The 12,401-nt window shown below is 44.2% G+C and overlaps 2 protein-coding genes across 3 annotated transcripts in view; both read left to right on the top strand.

Annotated features, from left to right (window-relative positions):
• Positions 1 to 1,949, top strand: part of LOC111151225 (KIAA0100 ortholog) — a 32,054-nt gene extending 30,105 nt beyond the window's left edge. Inside the window, exons 38-39 of the mRNA XM_022509019.1 lie at positions 188 to 322; positions 753 to 1,949. Coding sequence (XP_022364727.1) covers positions 188 to 322; positions 753 to 935 — 318 coding nt within the window. The 3' untranslated portion in view covers positions 936 to 1,949. The remainder of the gene's footprint in view (positions 1 to 187; positions 323 to 752) is intronic.
• Positions 1,565 to 5,946, top strand: LOC111151226 (uncharacterized serine/threonine-protein kinase SgK494). Of its 2 annotated transcripts, none has more exons than XM_022509022.1 (12): positions 1,565 to 2,017; positions 2,423 to 2,671; positions 2,764 to 2,847; positions 2,966 to 3,034; positions 3,413 to 3,482; positions 3,709 to 3,813; positions 3,974 to 4,014; positions 4,295 to 4,322; positions 4,433 to 4,522; positions 4,607 to 4,695; positions 4,831 to 4,941; positions 5,351 to 5,946. In XM_022509022.1, the coding sequence occupies exons 1-12, from the start codon at positions 1,961 to 1,963 to the stop codon at positions 5,570 to 5,572; spliced, it is 1,215 nt and encodes a 404-aa protein (XP_022364730.1). In that variant the 5' UTR covers positions 1,565 to 1,960; the 3' UTR covers positions 5,573 to 5,946. The 2 variants fall into 2 exon arrangements, with proteins under 2 accessions (XP_022364730.1, XP_022364732.1); XM_022509024.1 differs by having other exon boundaries at positions 1,952 to 2,017; positions 2,426 to 2,671.
• Positions 5,947 to 12,401: the final 6,455 nt, after the last annotated feature.

Below are 12,401 nucleotides of genomic sequence, written 5' to 3' on the forward strand. Positions count from 1 at the left end.
TGCTGTTCCCTCTGCTGCCTTCGGGAGTCAGTACCATTACAGGATGAGGTAAAGGGAAATCAGTAGCTGAACTCCTACTGTAGGAAAGCACTGGGCTCGGACTCAGGTATGGCTTGAACTAAAAATGGCAGCTGATATATCTTTTGATTCTTCTTTTCTCTGTCCCCTCCCTCACCTTCTCTTGCAGGGTGAGAAGAACAGTGTGGATTGGGGTGACCTTAACCTGGTGCTGCCCTGTCTGGAGTACCACAACAACACCTGGACATGGCTCGACTTTGCCATGGCCGTCAAGCGGGACAGCCGCAAAGCCCTGGTTGCCCAGGTATGCCGGCAGAGTTTGTGGAGGTTTGGTTAGCAGGGGCTGGCAAACAGATCCTGTGCTCAGGTGCATTTCATTGTAGGACATATGTAGGACAAGCAGCCTTTGGGGATGGGCAGCTGAATGAAGTGAGCAACTTCTATCCCTACACGCTCCGTGACTTTGGTCAGATGATTAAATTAGATGGTTACTGAGTATTTTGTATATCTTAACAGTTGATTTTTAGGAAACTGAGGGCTGACACAACTTGAGGTTCAGAGTGGGTTCTAATTAGACTGTAAGCTTCTTAAAAGCAGAGATCATTTTATAATTTGAATTGCCCCTCTGTGCCTTCATGTAAGCTTAATAAATCTTTATTGACTTGTTCACATTGATTTATTCTGCTTGTACTGCTAATATTTACCTTCCCTTTTACTCCTCTCTAACCTATCAGGTAATCAAAGAGAAGCTAAGGCTGAAGCCTGCAACAGGGTCTGAGGTCCGGGGAAAGCTAGAAACTAAATCAGACCTCAACATGCAACAGCAGGAAGAGGAGGAGAAAGCCCGGCTCCTCATCGGTTTAAGTGTGGGCAACAAGAACCCTGGCAAGAAGTCCATCTTTGGGAGGCGCAAGTGATCCAGCATCCAAGAGTGGCGGCAGTACAGGATCTGACTCTGGCTTGGGCCCCAGGGACTTGCGGGGTGGGAGGTGCTTCCCTTTACCTATCAGGATTTGTGGGGGGTCAGGAGCCCACAGGGTACTGTGGAGAGAGGCACTGCTCTTTTAGCAGCTGGCCTGTTCCCTGCAGAATACAGTGGATAATAACGCTGAGTTCTACCTCACACTGATCAGCAGGCCAAGGGCCAGAGAGGCATCAAGAGAGCAAGACCCAGGGAATGGGCCCAGGACTAGGATCTGGTTCCACTGGGGCCAACTGAAAGGGTGGGAGGGACAGTTCTGATCAAGTGTGATAAATTTTTATAGACCTATATATAAATATATACATATATATTTCTAAGTGTAATTGCTCTCCCTCTGTGTTAGAAAGTTGAGGGGAGGAGTCGATCTCCTGTTCCTCATTCCACTGCCTTGTATGAGAGGTATTAGGGTTCTGGGGGGAAATCAGCCCCTTCTCAATCTGTGCCAAGTTCACTTGGGAAGATGGCAATAGATGCCAGGGCTGGCCATGTGTCCCCTTGGGGTATGCCCTGGAGAATGGTAAGAAAACGACTTAAAGAGAAAAAAAATATATTTTAAATTTGATTTTTTTTTTCTTTTTGGTGTGTTAAATGCATGGGTTTCAACCTATGTTTCTCCCTCCCCATCAACCTAAGACATATCCTCTAGCTACCACTTCAATGGGGATGACCTCTTCTCTCCTCTGTGAGACTGTATCACAGATACATCCCAGCTCTGCTTTGACACTGGCCTCCTAATAGGTCTCTACACATTTTACTGCTGGCTCAGCCTATTCATAACTGGGGTTGGGGGGAGGATAGAATTTGGGGATAAGAGTGGGGTTTGGCTGCATCAACTTGCATCTCCAGTCATGAATAGCAGAGAAGAGGCGGGGCTCATGTGTAATATAGCATCAGGGGCAGGGGTTGCTTATGTAACTAGGACAGCAGATTTAGCAGGAGGAGAGGAGGCAGAGGCTTTGGATGGGAACAGTGAGCTGTCGGCAGGGGCAACATGCCCCGGTGGCTACTTCTCATAAGGTAGGCTGTGGGGCTCTGGTAGCCTGTTTAGGGGGAGGTAAAGGGGGCATGGGCTTAAGGCCTGGGAACTGACTTAGGAGGGAACTGAGGAGAATGTTAGTGATGCCCACCGTGGAGGGGAACTAGTAGGCTATGCTGTGAAAATACCCCAATTCCATACCAAGAGCCACAGGCTGAATCTCTGATGCCTCAAGGGGAAAAATATCCAAATACTGGTTTCCTAGAGGATTTAAATCATGTCCAGGAAATTTAGGCCTTGGCCCAAAGCAACGGTAATGGCAATGACAATTTTGCCTGGTGCTCAAAAATGGATCCCTAAGGTGATTTGAGGGTATGTCTTCTAAGATGGGAAGAACTTGTAATGCCTCAAGGGCAGAGGTTTAGAGTGGCTCCCTTGGTTCTCAGCAGGGTGACAGCATCCGGGGTCCCTGGGTCCGAGGCTGGAAGAGCCTCTGGTCAGGTGTGGGGACTACCAGGTCAGGTGTGGAAGAGCTGTGGGGACTACGGGGGCATCAGTACCTACACCAGGAGTCCTTGGAACCGGCCCCTTTGCTAACAGAGAAGCCTCTGTCTGAGTGGCCAGTGCCTCAGTTCGTCAACCTTTTTCTGCCGGAATTTCCCATTAGGCCCCTCAGGGGGCATCACCAGCTGAAGGTAGGTCAGTCCCTGGAAGGGGTCTCAGTCTTGGGGAGACATCTAAGAATGGCCAGAGTTTCAATTGTGCTATTCTCCATTTCTCTGTACAGATTTTAGGCCTTGTAGCTAAAGGCTCCTTCGGAACAGTCCTCAAGGTGCTAGACTGTGGCCAGAAAGCAGTATTTGCAGTGAAGGTAGGGACCTAGGTACTCTTCCACATCATTCTCTAGTCCCTGCCTCCAATCTTGGTTTCAGAAAGGTTTGGTAAGCATAAACAACCTGTTGGGAGTCACCACTCCTCTCCTTTTATAGGTGGTGCCCAAGGTAAAGGTCCTACAGAGGGACATCCTGAGGCAGTGCAAAGAGGAGGTTAGCATCCAGGTATGCACAGAGCCCAGGAATGGATCCTAGGAAGAAGTAAACCACAGGTGGACAAAGTACCTTTCCTGTCCCAACTGCCCTGCTCTTCCTGGTTCTGCCCACTCCCTCTGCTTCAACCAAAGTAGATCCTGGGAAAAGTAGTTATCAGCAATTAATTCTAGACCCTTCCATGGAAATCTCTCCAGCATGTCATAGTGTGTTCCTCAGTATCGTGCTGGTTTTGGAATTACCAGGCAGGAAATCCCTACTTAGTTCACCTGAACTGAGAGGTGGGGCAGCAGCTCCTTTTCTGCAGAACTAGGTAAATCCTGACTTATTGGCTGCCTTGATTCTCAGTGACATTTTACCTCCCTAACTTCCTGTTTTCTTCATTCCTAGCGACAGATCAACCATCCTTTTGTACACTGTTTGGGGGACAGCTGGCAGGGAAAACGGCACCTCTTCATTAGTGAGTGATGGGCCTCTCATTCCCAAGAACCCTTTTATTGTACTCCCCACCTGAGAATACCCATTCCTTTGGCCTGTACTCCCTTTGCTCTGTTTCCCTTCTCAGAGCACTTTTCTCTCCCAAGAGAGGGAACAACGGGTGGCATCCGTTTGGGCAAGAGGCCTAAAATGCCTTGAGCCCAGGCATAGTAACCCCAAACATTGCCTAGACTTCTGGTACTTTGCAGTGTGCAGCTACTGCAGTACAGATCTGTACTCCCTGTGGTCCTCTGTTGGCTGCTTTGCTGAGGCTTCCATCCGCCTCTTTGCTGCTGAACTGGTTCTGGTGCTATGTAAGTGAAACAAGAATGGTAATGGAAATGAGGGAAGAATTGAGAGGGAGGGGCAGAGAAGAGATCTGATATTAACTCTGGAGGTCAAAGAACAGGGATAGGAATGGGATGGGAACTACAGGAGAGCTTTAGCACACCCCAAACTTCTTGTCATCTGCAGGCTATCTCCATGATTTGGGCATCATCCATCGGGATGTGAAGGTAGAGTTAAGTGCTTTTTTCTTTGTCTGAAGTGGGGCCTCAGAAGTTCCAACAGATCTAAGAAGGCAGCGGGGGAGGGAGCTGAGAAGAGCTGACCTTGGGGCCTTCAGGAGTGCTAAGGATTTGGGCAAGGGCCATCAATGTATAGGCCTGAATACTGAATAGGGCATGTTTCTCAGCTGGGAGGTATACATGATGGAAGAGGGTTGAAAGGAAGAGGACGGGAAAAAAAAAAAAAAGGAAGAGGATGACTAATAACTTCTCACCTGTGATTTTTCAGATGGAGAATATCCTTCTGGATGAACGAGGTAAGTCCTTTTCTTTTCCTAGGCCCAGAATGAAAGGACCCTCAGTTTGGGAATAAGTTGTGGCTGATGAGGGGAGGACCAGAGTGGTGCTGTTGCTTTATCTGTCATAGGCCATCTGAAACTGACAGACTTTGGTCTGTCCCGCCGCCTGTCCCAGGGAACCCGAGCCTATACTATCTGTGGCACTCTTCAGTACATGGGTGAGAGAGGGGCTAAAGCTGGTGGGTAAGCATTGGCAGGAGTCTAGTTGATTGATGTCAATGACAACTGTCTTTCAAATCTAGCCCCAGAGGTCCTGAGTGGAGGGCCTTACAACCACGCTGCTGATTGGTGGTCCTTGGGTGTCTTGCTTTTCTCTCTGGCAACTGGGAAGGTGAGAGAATGGTAGGGATTTTGAGCAAAGAGAGGAGCTTTGCCCTGTAATGGGAAAAAGACCTTAGGAAATCTTGCCTCACTCCTACCAACCAATGATACTGTGTCTCCCCCGCCCTAACCCGGCCCAACTCAGTTCCCAGTGGCTGCAGAGAGAGATCATGTGGCCATGCTGGCAAGTGTGACCCACTATGGTTCTGAGATCCCAGCTTCTCTTAACCAGGGGCTCTCACTCCTGCTCCATGAGGTAAGGGTGAACACTATTTTCCTTCTATCCCTATCACTGAAGTGATACTTCCCCTTTCCTCTAATAATCTGGCCAGGGTGGGCGTGTGCTCCAACTTGATCAAGTACCACCTCACCACTCGCCCTCTAACCAGCACTATAAATTCCAGTTCTGAGTTTTTCATCTTTCATCTATCCTCCCCATCCATAACAGGTCACTTCTGAGAGAGAGGGCCAGTGCTACTCTCTTACCAATACAGCGCCTTTCTTCCTAGCTTTGCCCCGAAATCAGCCTGTTTCTCTCTTTCAAATCTTCTTTAGGATTCTTCTTCCTGCTCTCCATAGCTTGATGAACTTCTCCTTTTCCAGCTTTTCTGTTTAGCCCCCTTCCCATTCCAGTTCCTCACCCTTCATGCTCTATTTGCCTTCAGCTCTTATGCCAGAATCCCCTCCAGCGTCTGCGTTACTTGCATCACTTCCAGGTCCACCCTTTCTTTCGGGGTGTGGCCTTTGACCCAGAGCTCCTACAGAAGCAGCCAGTGAACTTTGTCATGAAGGCGCAAGCTACTCAGCCCAGTCCATCGGAGTCCATGATTTTCAAGGATTTTGACTGTAACCTGGAGTCCTACCTGGTCCATCCCAGCCTTGCTTGAGCCCCTCTACTATAGATTTGAGCCCATCTGGGAACCTGAGGATTTCTTCCACTGCCAACTCAGTACGACCACTTTGATGATCTGGTTTGTTTTCAATCCGTAGCCTCTTACCATTCTGTTACACTTTTTGGACCAGAGTTCAAATCTTGGGCATGCTGCTATTGGCAGCCACAATTCCTGACCCCTCCCACCCTCTAATACAACCCACCTCTCAATTCAACATCTCATATCAGAGTGTCAACCTTTTCCTTTGCTTCATTTCTTCAAAGCTCATACCTGAAGTTTTCAGCCAGAGGCTTATTCTACTTTTCCTGTTCCTTCCCTCTGCCATATTTCCTTTCATTATTTATTCGAGAGGGGAGGGGCACAAGGAGACAGAATCTTTTTTTAAGATTTTATTTATTTGACAGAGAGAGAGAGATCACAAGTAGGCAGAGAGATGGGGGGGTGGGGAAAGCAGGCTCCCTGCTGAGCAGAGAGCTTGATGCAGGGCTCAATCCCAGAACCCTGAGATCATGACGGGAGCCGAAGGCAGAGGCTTAATCCACTGAACCACCCAGGCGCCCCAAGGAAACAGAATCTTAAGCAGGCTCCATGCCCAGCACAGAGCCTGACATGGGGCTCAGTCTCTCGACCCTGAATTCATGATCTGAGCTGAAATAAGGAGTTGGATGCTTAACCGACCAAGCCACTCAGGCACCCCTGCCATATTTCCTTTCTTGAGCAATATTAACACTTCATGGGACCTTAAGGTGCTATTTATAGGCTTGTTGGAAGCAATATGAATGTTTTTCAAAGGTCTCATAAGCTGGCATTTTTAAAAAAAGATTTATTTATTTGACAGAGATCACAAGTAGGCAGAGGCAGGTGTGGGGGGGAGGGGGGGTGGGGAAGGCAGGCTCCCCGCTGAGCAGAGAGCCTGATGTGGGGCTCCATCCCAGAACCCTGGGATCGCAACCTGAGCCAAAGGCAGAGGCTTTAACCCACTGAGCCACCCAGGTGCCCCATAAGCTGGCATTTTAACCCCTAAATATGCAGTTAAAACATAAGACCTGGGGGCTCAAAGCCAGTCCGTAACAAATCTAATTTTTAAAAATTTCAAAAGTGAATTTAAAATGTGAGGAATAGGAACTGAAACAAATGTGGGTTAAATGTCTTCTAGGGCTGATTGGGATAGCTATTGAATTTTTTTTTCCAAGACAAAACCTCTTCAAAAGACAAGATTCTTAAACTGATCATTTTCCTAGAAAACCTAGGATTCACATTCTGATGGACAAACCAAGGGATTAACAGGCATGACGTCAACCTTCAGATTTAAGGTTAGATGTATTTCGAGAACCTTTTCCTAAAGGAAAAGGTAAATCATCTGGACCTTAAATTTGTATGTATTTCTGGCGTTTACTGACTTCTTTTCATTTTTCTTAAACTTCTCAAAACCATTTAAAAATTTTTTTAATTTATGTATATAAGTAATCTCTACACCCAATGAGGGGTTCAAACTCCCAACCCTGAGATCACGAGTAGCACGCTCTTCTGACTGAGGCAGCCAGGAGCCCTTCAAAGACTTCATTTTCATTATTCTTCAGTTATTTCTGATCTCTCTTTACAGACCAAAAGGAGTCTGGAACACCCTGTATACATGTGTTTATTAATTCTGTTCCCTGGACTAAGCCAGATTTTCCCTGTATAAAGCTGGCATTTTACTGGTCTCTGCAAAATTGCTTTCTCTGGATTATACTTTGGCAATCTAGGAAAATCCCTATGAAATTTAACTGCTGTGGATATACTATAAAGGGTGTTCATTATAATTCATAATGTTCAATTTAAGGATGCATGGGAGAAATTTCCTCTGGACCCAGCTGTGCTTTTCCTAAATTGCTATTTGGTTTTACCTTAAAGACACTAAATATTCAACAGACTGTATTTTTCTCTTTATATCAGTGCTAGGCCACTTAAAGCCTAATTTGTAGTCCACTTCCAGCAAGTGTTTAGGACTTCATGTTGTATATTTTGTATGCTAGCCACATTCTTGGATCCATCTTTGCTACCTTTATTTTCTTTTTTTCTGTTTCTAAATGAATAATAAAATGTAACATTAATCCTTTTATCTCATTTGTTTCTCTTTAGATACTATTTTAGCTTTCCTACATTTTTTTTGTAAAAGTTGTAGTGACCAGAACTGCATATTGGATAAAAACCCTGAACACTAGAAATAGGAATTAATGGTTTCTAAACTCGTTAAGAGTATTAGACTTGTGCTTAGATCCACCAATAACTATCTCAGAGTCTTTACACAGTTATTTGAACTTCTCTGGATCTTAGTTTCCTATATATAAAATGAGGAGGTTATAATCACTGGTTCTTGATTGAAGGGGATTGGGCTTCAGAGTTCTGTGATGCTTTTTCAAAGGGCAGTTGTAGATGATTTTATGATGCTTTGTGTCTGGTCCAGTGTTAATGTTCAGGTCACCTACCATTATATAGCCTCTCTGGTCACAACCAGCATATTGGGTGAAGGTCTTTTGGACATGGTTGACATGTCTCTAGGGTCCCTTTCTTAGGTAATATTAGGTAGCTTTGGGACCATAATCATATAAGTGTAATTTGAATCATTTATCAAATGTGGACATTTTTAATCAGTGGAGCATTGTAGTAGTGATTATCAATGTAGAGTGGAGGGAGTGACAGAAAATCAAAGTTTCAGAAAGTATAATTTGAAAAAGCACTGTCTACACCCCCCAGTTTTGATATGCTTATCCCTGGAAGGCATTCTTTCCTGCCATCCTCCACCCCCATTTAAAATCACTGACCTATAAATATAATATATTGTACTTACCCACATGAAATCCACTTAAAAATACTTTCATATACCACCTGATATCACCTCTTAACTCTGTTTTTTCATTACCTAGAGGAAGTCAGATATAGCTATCAGTATGGATATTTTATGCTGTACTCCCTTCTATCTTTTCTAAATATGTAAGATTCATCTTAACACCAATCCTTATAGTCTTTTAGAAAAGTGTCTTTGTAATTCTACTCATTGTTTCTTACCTCTGAATTTCTTTACCATATATCGATCTGTTCATTTCTTCATTAATTTAACGAATTGGTAATCACAATTCCTTAGTTACTTCTTTAAATAGAGCCTTCAGTGTAAAAATCTTGTCAAAGCTTTTTCAAAATAAAATCATATTCACTGCATTATTAATCCCTCTTTTGAGCTGAATTGTGTCTTCACTACAGTCTGCCTTCCTGCATTCATATGTTGAAGTCCTAACCCCTCACCCCCGTACTTCAGAATGTGACTTTATTTGTAGATAGTCTTTAACGATGTAATTAAGTTAAAATGAGGTCATGGGTTGGCCTTAATCCAATGACTGGTGTCCTTATAAAGAAGAAATTAGGACACAGACACACACACAGAGAAGGAAGACGGAGTGAAGATACAGGGAGACAACAGCTATCTGCAACAAGCCAATGGGAAAGCCTCAGAAGAAACCAGCTCTGTTGACATCTTGATCTCACACTTATAGCCCCCGGAATTGTGAGAAAATAAATTTCTATTGTTTGCGCCACCCAGTCTGTGGTATTTTGTTATAGCAACCCTAGCAAACTGATAGAACCGCTATGATGAGTTCTAATAGATTGATCAGGAATGATTATTTACAAAAAAGCAGGCTACCTTACTCCCTATAGTTTGGTTTTGCTTATATTCTGAGAACATACCATTTTTCCACGAATTTTGCTGGTTTATGGAGCTTCACTGATTAGCAGCTGTCACACTGCCTCCTTTGTTCAGTACTCCCATCATACACATTATACACACATCAGTCATTGTAGCACAGCTACTAATTCCACAGTTTCATCCTTGAGTTCACTTAGAACTGCCTGGTACATACTTCTCAGAGTTGCTGATTTGGGTTATGTATTTGGATTTTTACAAAATAAGTAATGTCTAATCCTAAAATTAAAAGCTACAAGTGTTGGGGTACCTGGCTGTTTCAGTTGGTAGACCAGGTGACTCTTGATCTTGGGATTGTAAATTTGAGCCCCACGTTAAGCATAGAGATTACTTAAAAAATAAAAGTACAAGTGTTTTTAAATATTTGGACCCCTACTTCATATCATATACAAAACTTTATTTTTTTTTTAATTTTTTTTAAGATTTTATTTATTTATTTGACAGAGATCACAAGTAGGCAGAGAGGCAGGCCGAGGTGGTGGGGGGGTAGGTGGGTGGAAGAAGGCTCCCTGCTGAGCAGAGTGCCCGATGTGGGGCTCGATCCCAGAACCCTGGGATCATGACCTGGGCCGAAGGCAGAGGCTTTAACCCACTGAGCCACCCAGGCGCCCCAATATAATCTTTTAAATAAATAAATAAAACCTTAAAAATAAAAGTCTTATATGTAGGGCCAAAGATGCCATTAATAAAAGTCAATGGACAAAAACAGAGTTAAAAAAAGCTTGTAATGAGTTAAGGTCTATCACACGAAACTCTGACAAATTAGAACAGAGGAAAAAAACCCATTTTTTAAAAAAAGGGTAAGGAATACAAAGTGATAAATAAGTTAATTACATCTGTATCGGTTGACATAGAAGGCTGTTTATACAGGGGGCACCTGGCTGGCTCAGTTGGTAGAGCGTGCCACTCTTGATGTTGGGGCTGTGAGTCAAAGCCTCACATTGGGAGCCAAGTTCACTTAAAAAAAAAAAAAAGCAGCTCCATACAAGATATTGAATGGAGAAGAAAAAAAATGCAGAAGTGTAAGAAGTGATGCCGTTTTTGTAAAGAACTCAGTGCATTTTTCTCCTCCATGTGTGTGGTGAGAGAACGTGAAAAAAAATGGAAGAAAGGAGTAAGTACAAGTGGAGTTTAAAAAAAAAAAAAAAAAGATACTAGCCCCTCAATCCCAGAGACACCATTCTACATATTAATTTGGGGGAGGAAAATGTGTGTGTAAACAGACATACAGAATTTGAATGTGTATGCATATGTTTTTTACAAAGGTGTACACACTATTGATTACCTCAGGCAGGTAGAATGGGGGGGAGGCTTGCCTTTAATACATCTTTGCATTGCATTGTTTCACTTGCTATAACAGGCATCTATTATTTTTATAATTTGAAAAACGAAATTTAAAAAATTATGCAAAACACCACCAATAAACATTTTGTTTATGTTACCTATTTATAAATGGTATTTTCCCATTCATCTACCCTTCCATATCTCTCCTGATTTGCTGCTGGAAGCTCTATACCCTTTTGGCTACTCACCTAGCATCTGACAAACTGCAACAAGAACTAAGCATTCCAATTCACACATTTCTATGATACAAGCTTTTACCAGTAGCACTTAGTTTAGTTTTCTTTTTTCTGCCACTTCCCACTCTTATTTGCTGAATCTTTTTGATTGACCAGAAGTACATACACCTTGGGATACCCTCTGCTGAGTCTTGGGAAACCCCAGGCTCATGCTTGTGCTCTTAGGTGGTCTTTCTTCCCAGTTTTCCATTCAAGCAACTGTTATCCATAAGTGCCTGCAGGCTAGAACTGTTACGTTTCAAGAGCAGTGCTGTCCCATAGAAGTACAGTGTAAGCCCCATAAGTCATTTTAAATTTGCTAGTAGCCACATTACAAAGGTAAAAAGAAACAGGTGAAATTAATTTTAATGTATTTTACTTAACCTAATATACCTAAAATACAATTTCAACATGTAATCAATATTTTAAAAATATTTTATATTCTCTTTTCCATACAAAGTCTTCGAAACCCAGCTTGTGTTTTACACCTATAATATATCTCAATTGGGATTAGCCACAGCTGAAGTGCTCAGTAATTCCATGTGGCTAGTGGCTATAGTATCAGACCCCAGGGTTGAACAGGAGCTCATCACCTGAAAGCCCTATAGTTCATGACAAATTTATAATTCCTCCTCTTTGGCTGATTTCCTTTTCCAAATTCATTAACACCTCAGAGTATAAATAAGGTACAGTGAGTGTTGCAATGAACACACATTATCATGAACTCAATACTTACCATTAGGCTGTTTCCAAAAATCAGGTCCACCTTTAATAGCTAGACTTCCCATGGAGGCGATTCAGGCCCACAGAATACAGTCCTGTCGTTAGTTGGTGGTGTGGGTTGAAATCTCGACTCTCATTTACTACCAGGGCCAATTTCATTAGGACTCAGTTTCTCGTCTGCAAAAGGGTGATATTTACATCACTTACTTCACAGGTCCTTAGGAGGATTAGAGGAGTTAATATAGATAAAGCATCTGGAACAGTGCCAGGTACAGAATAAATGTTCAATACTGGTTAGCTGTTGTTCCCGTAAACTTGTAGCAGGATATGTGTAAGTCCCAGGAAAACACGAGAAATTCCGAAGAGGCTAAATTCTAGCTCAGGCCACCCCCGACGTAGGGCCCACGTGCGCGGACCCACCAGGCCTCGTTACAGAAGGCTCCACTCCCCTCTCCCTTCCGCGCTCCCCGGCCCGCACTTCCCCGTCAAGGCTGAGGCGCCAGGTAACTAAGGCAAACCTGGGGAGACACCTGTGGCCGGCGACCGAGACACTTTTCGGACAGGGTGTGAGGAGGTCCACTGGAAGCGGGAGGGACAGATTCTTTGACTCTCCAGCTATCTGGGTACCCGCCCCGAGGTGAGACCACAAAACCGGCCTCGGACCCCGGGGACTTCCAAACCTCCAACCCCCTCCTGCGCAGGTGGTGAAGACTCCGGTCCTTAAAGACTGCGCGTGGTGCCCACGAGCCCGTGGGTGGGTGGCGGGGCGGGGCCATATTAAGCCCCGCCTCCTCCGCCCGGC

The sequence above is a fragment of the Enhydra lutris genome, unplaced genomic scaffold, assembly GCF_002288905.1.
Source record: "Enhydra lutris kenyoni isolate GAN:26980312 unplaced genomic scaffold, ASM228890v2 scaffoldscaffold26, whole genome shotgun sequence".
Classification (NCBI taxonomy): Eukaryota; Metazoa; Chordata; class Mammalia; order Carnivora; family Mustelidae; genus Enhydra; species Enhydra lutris.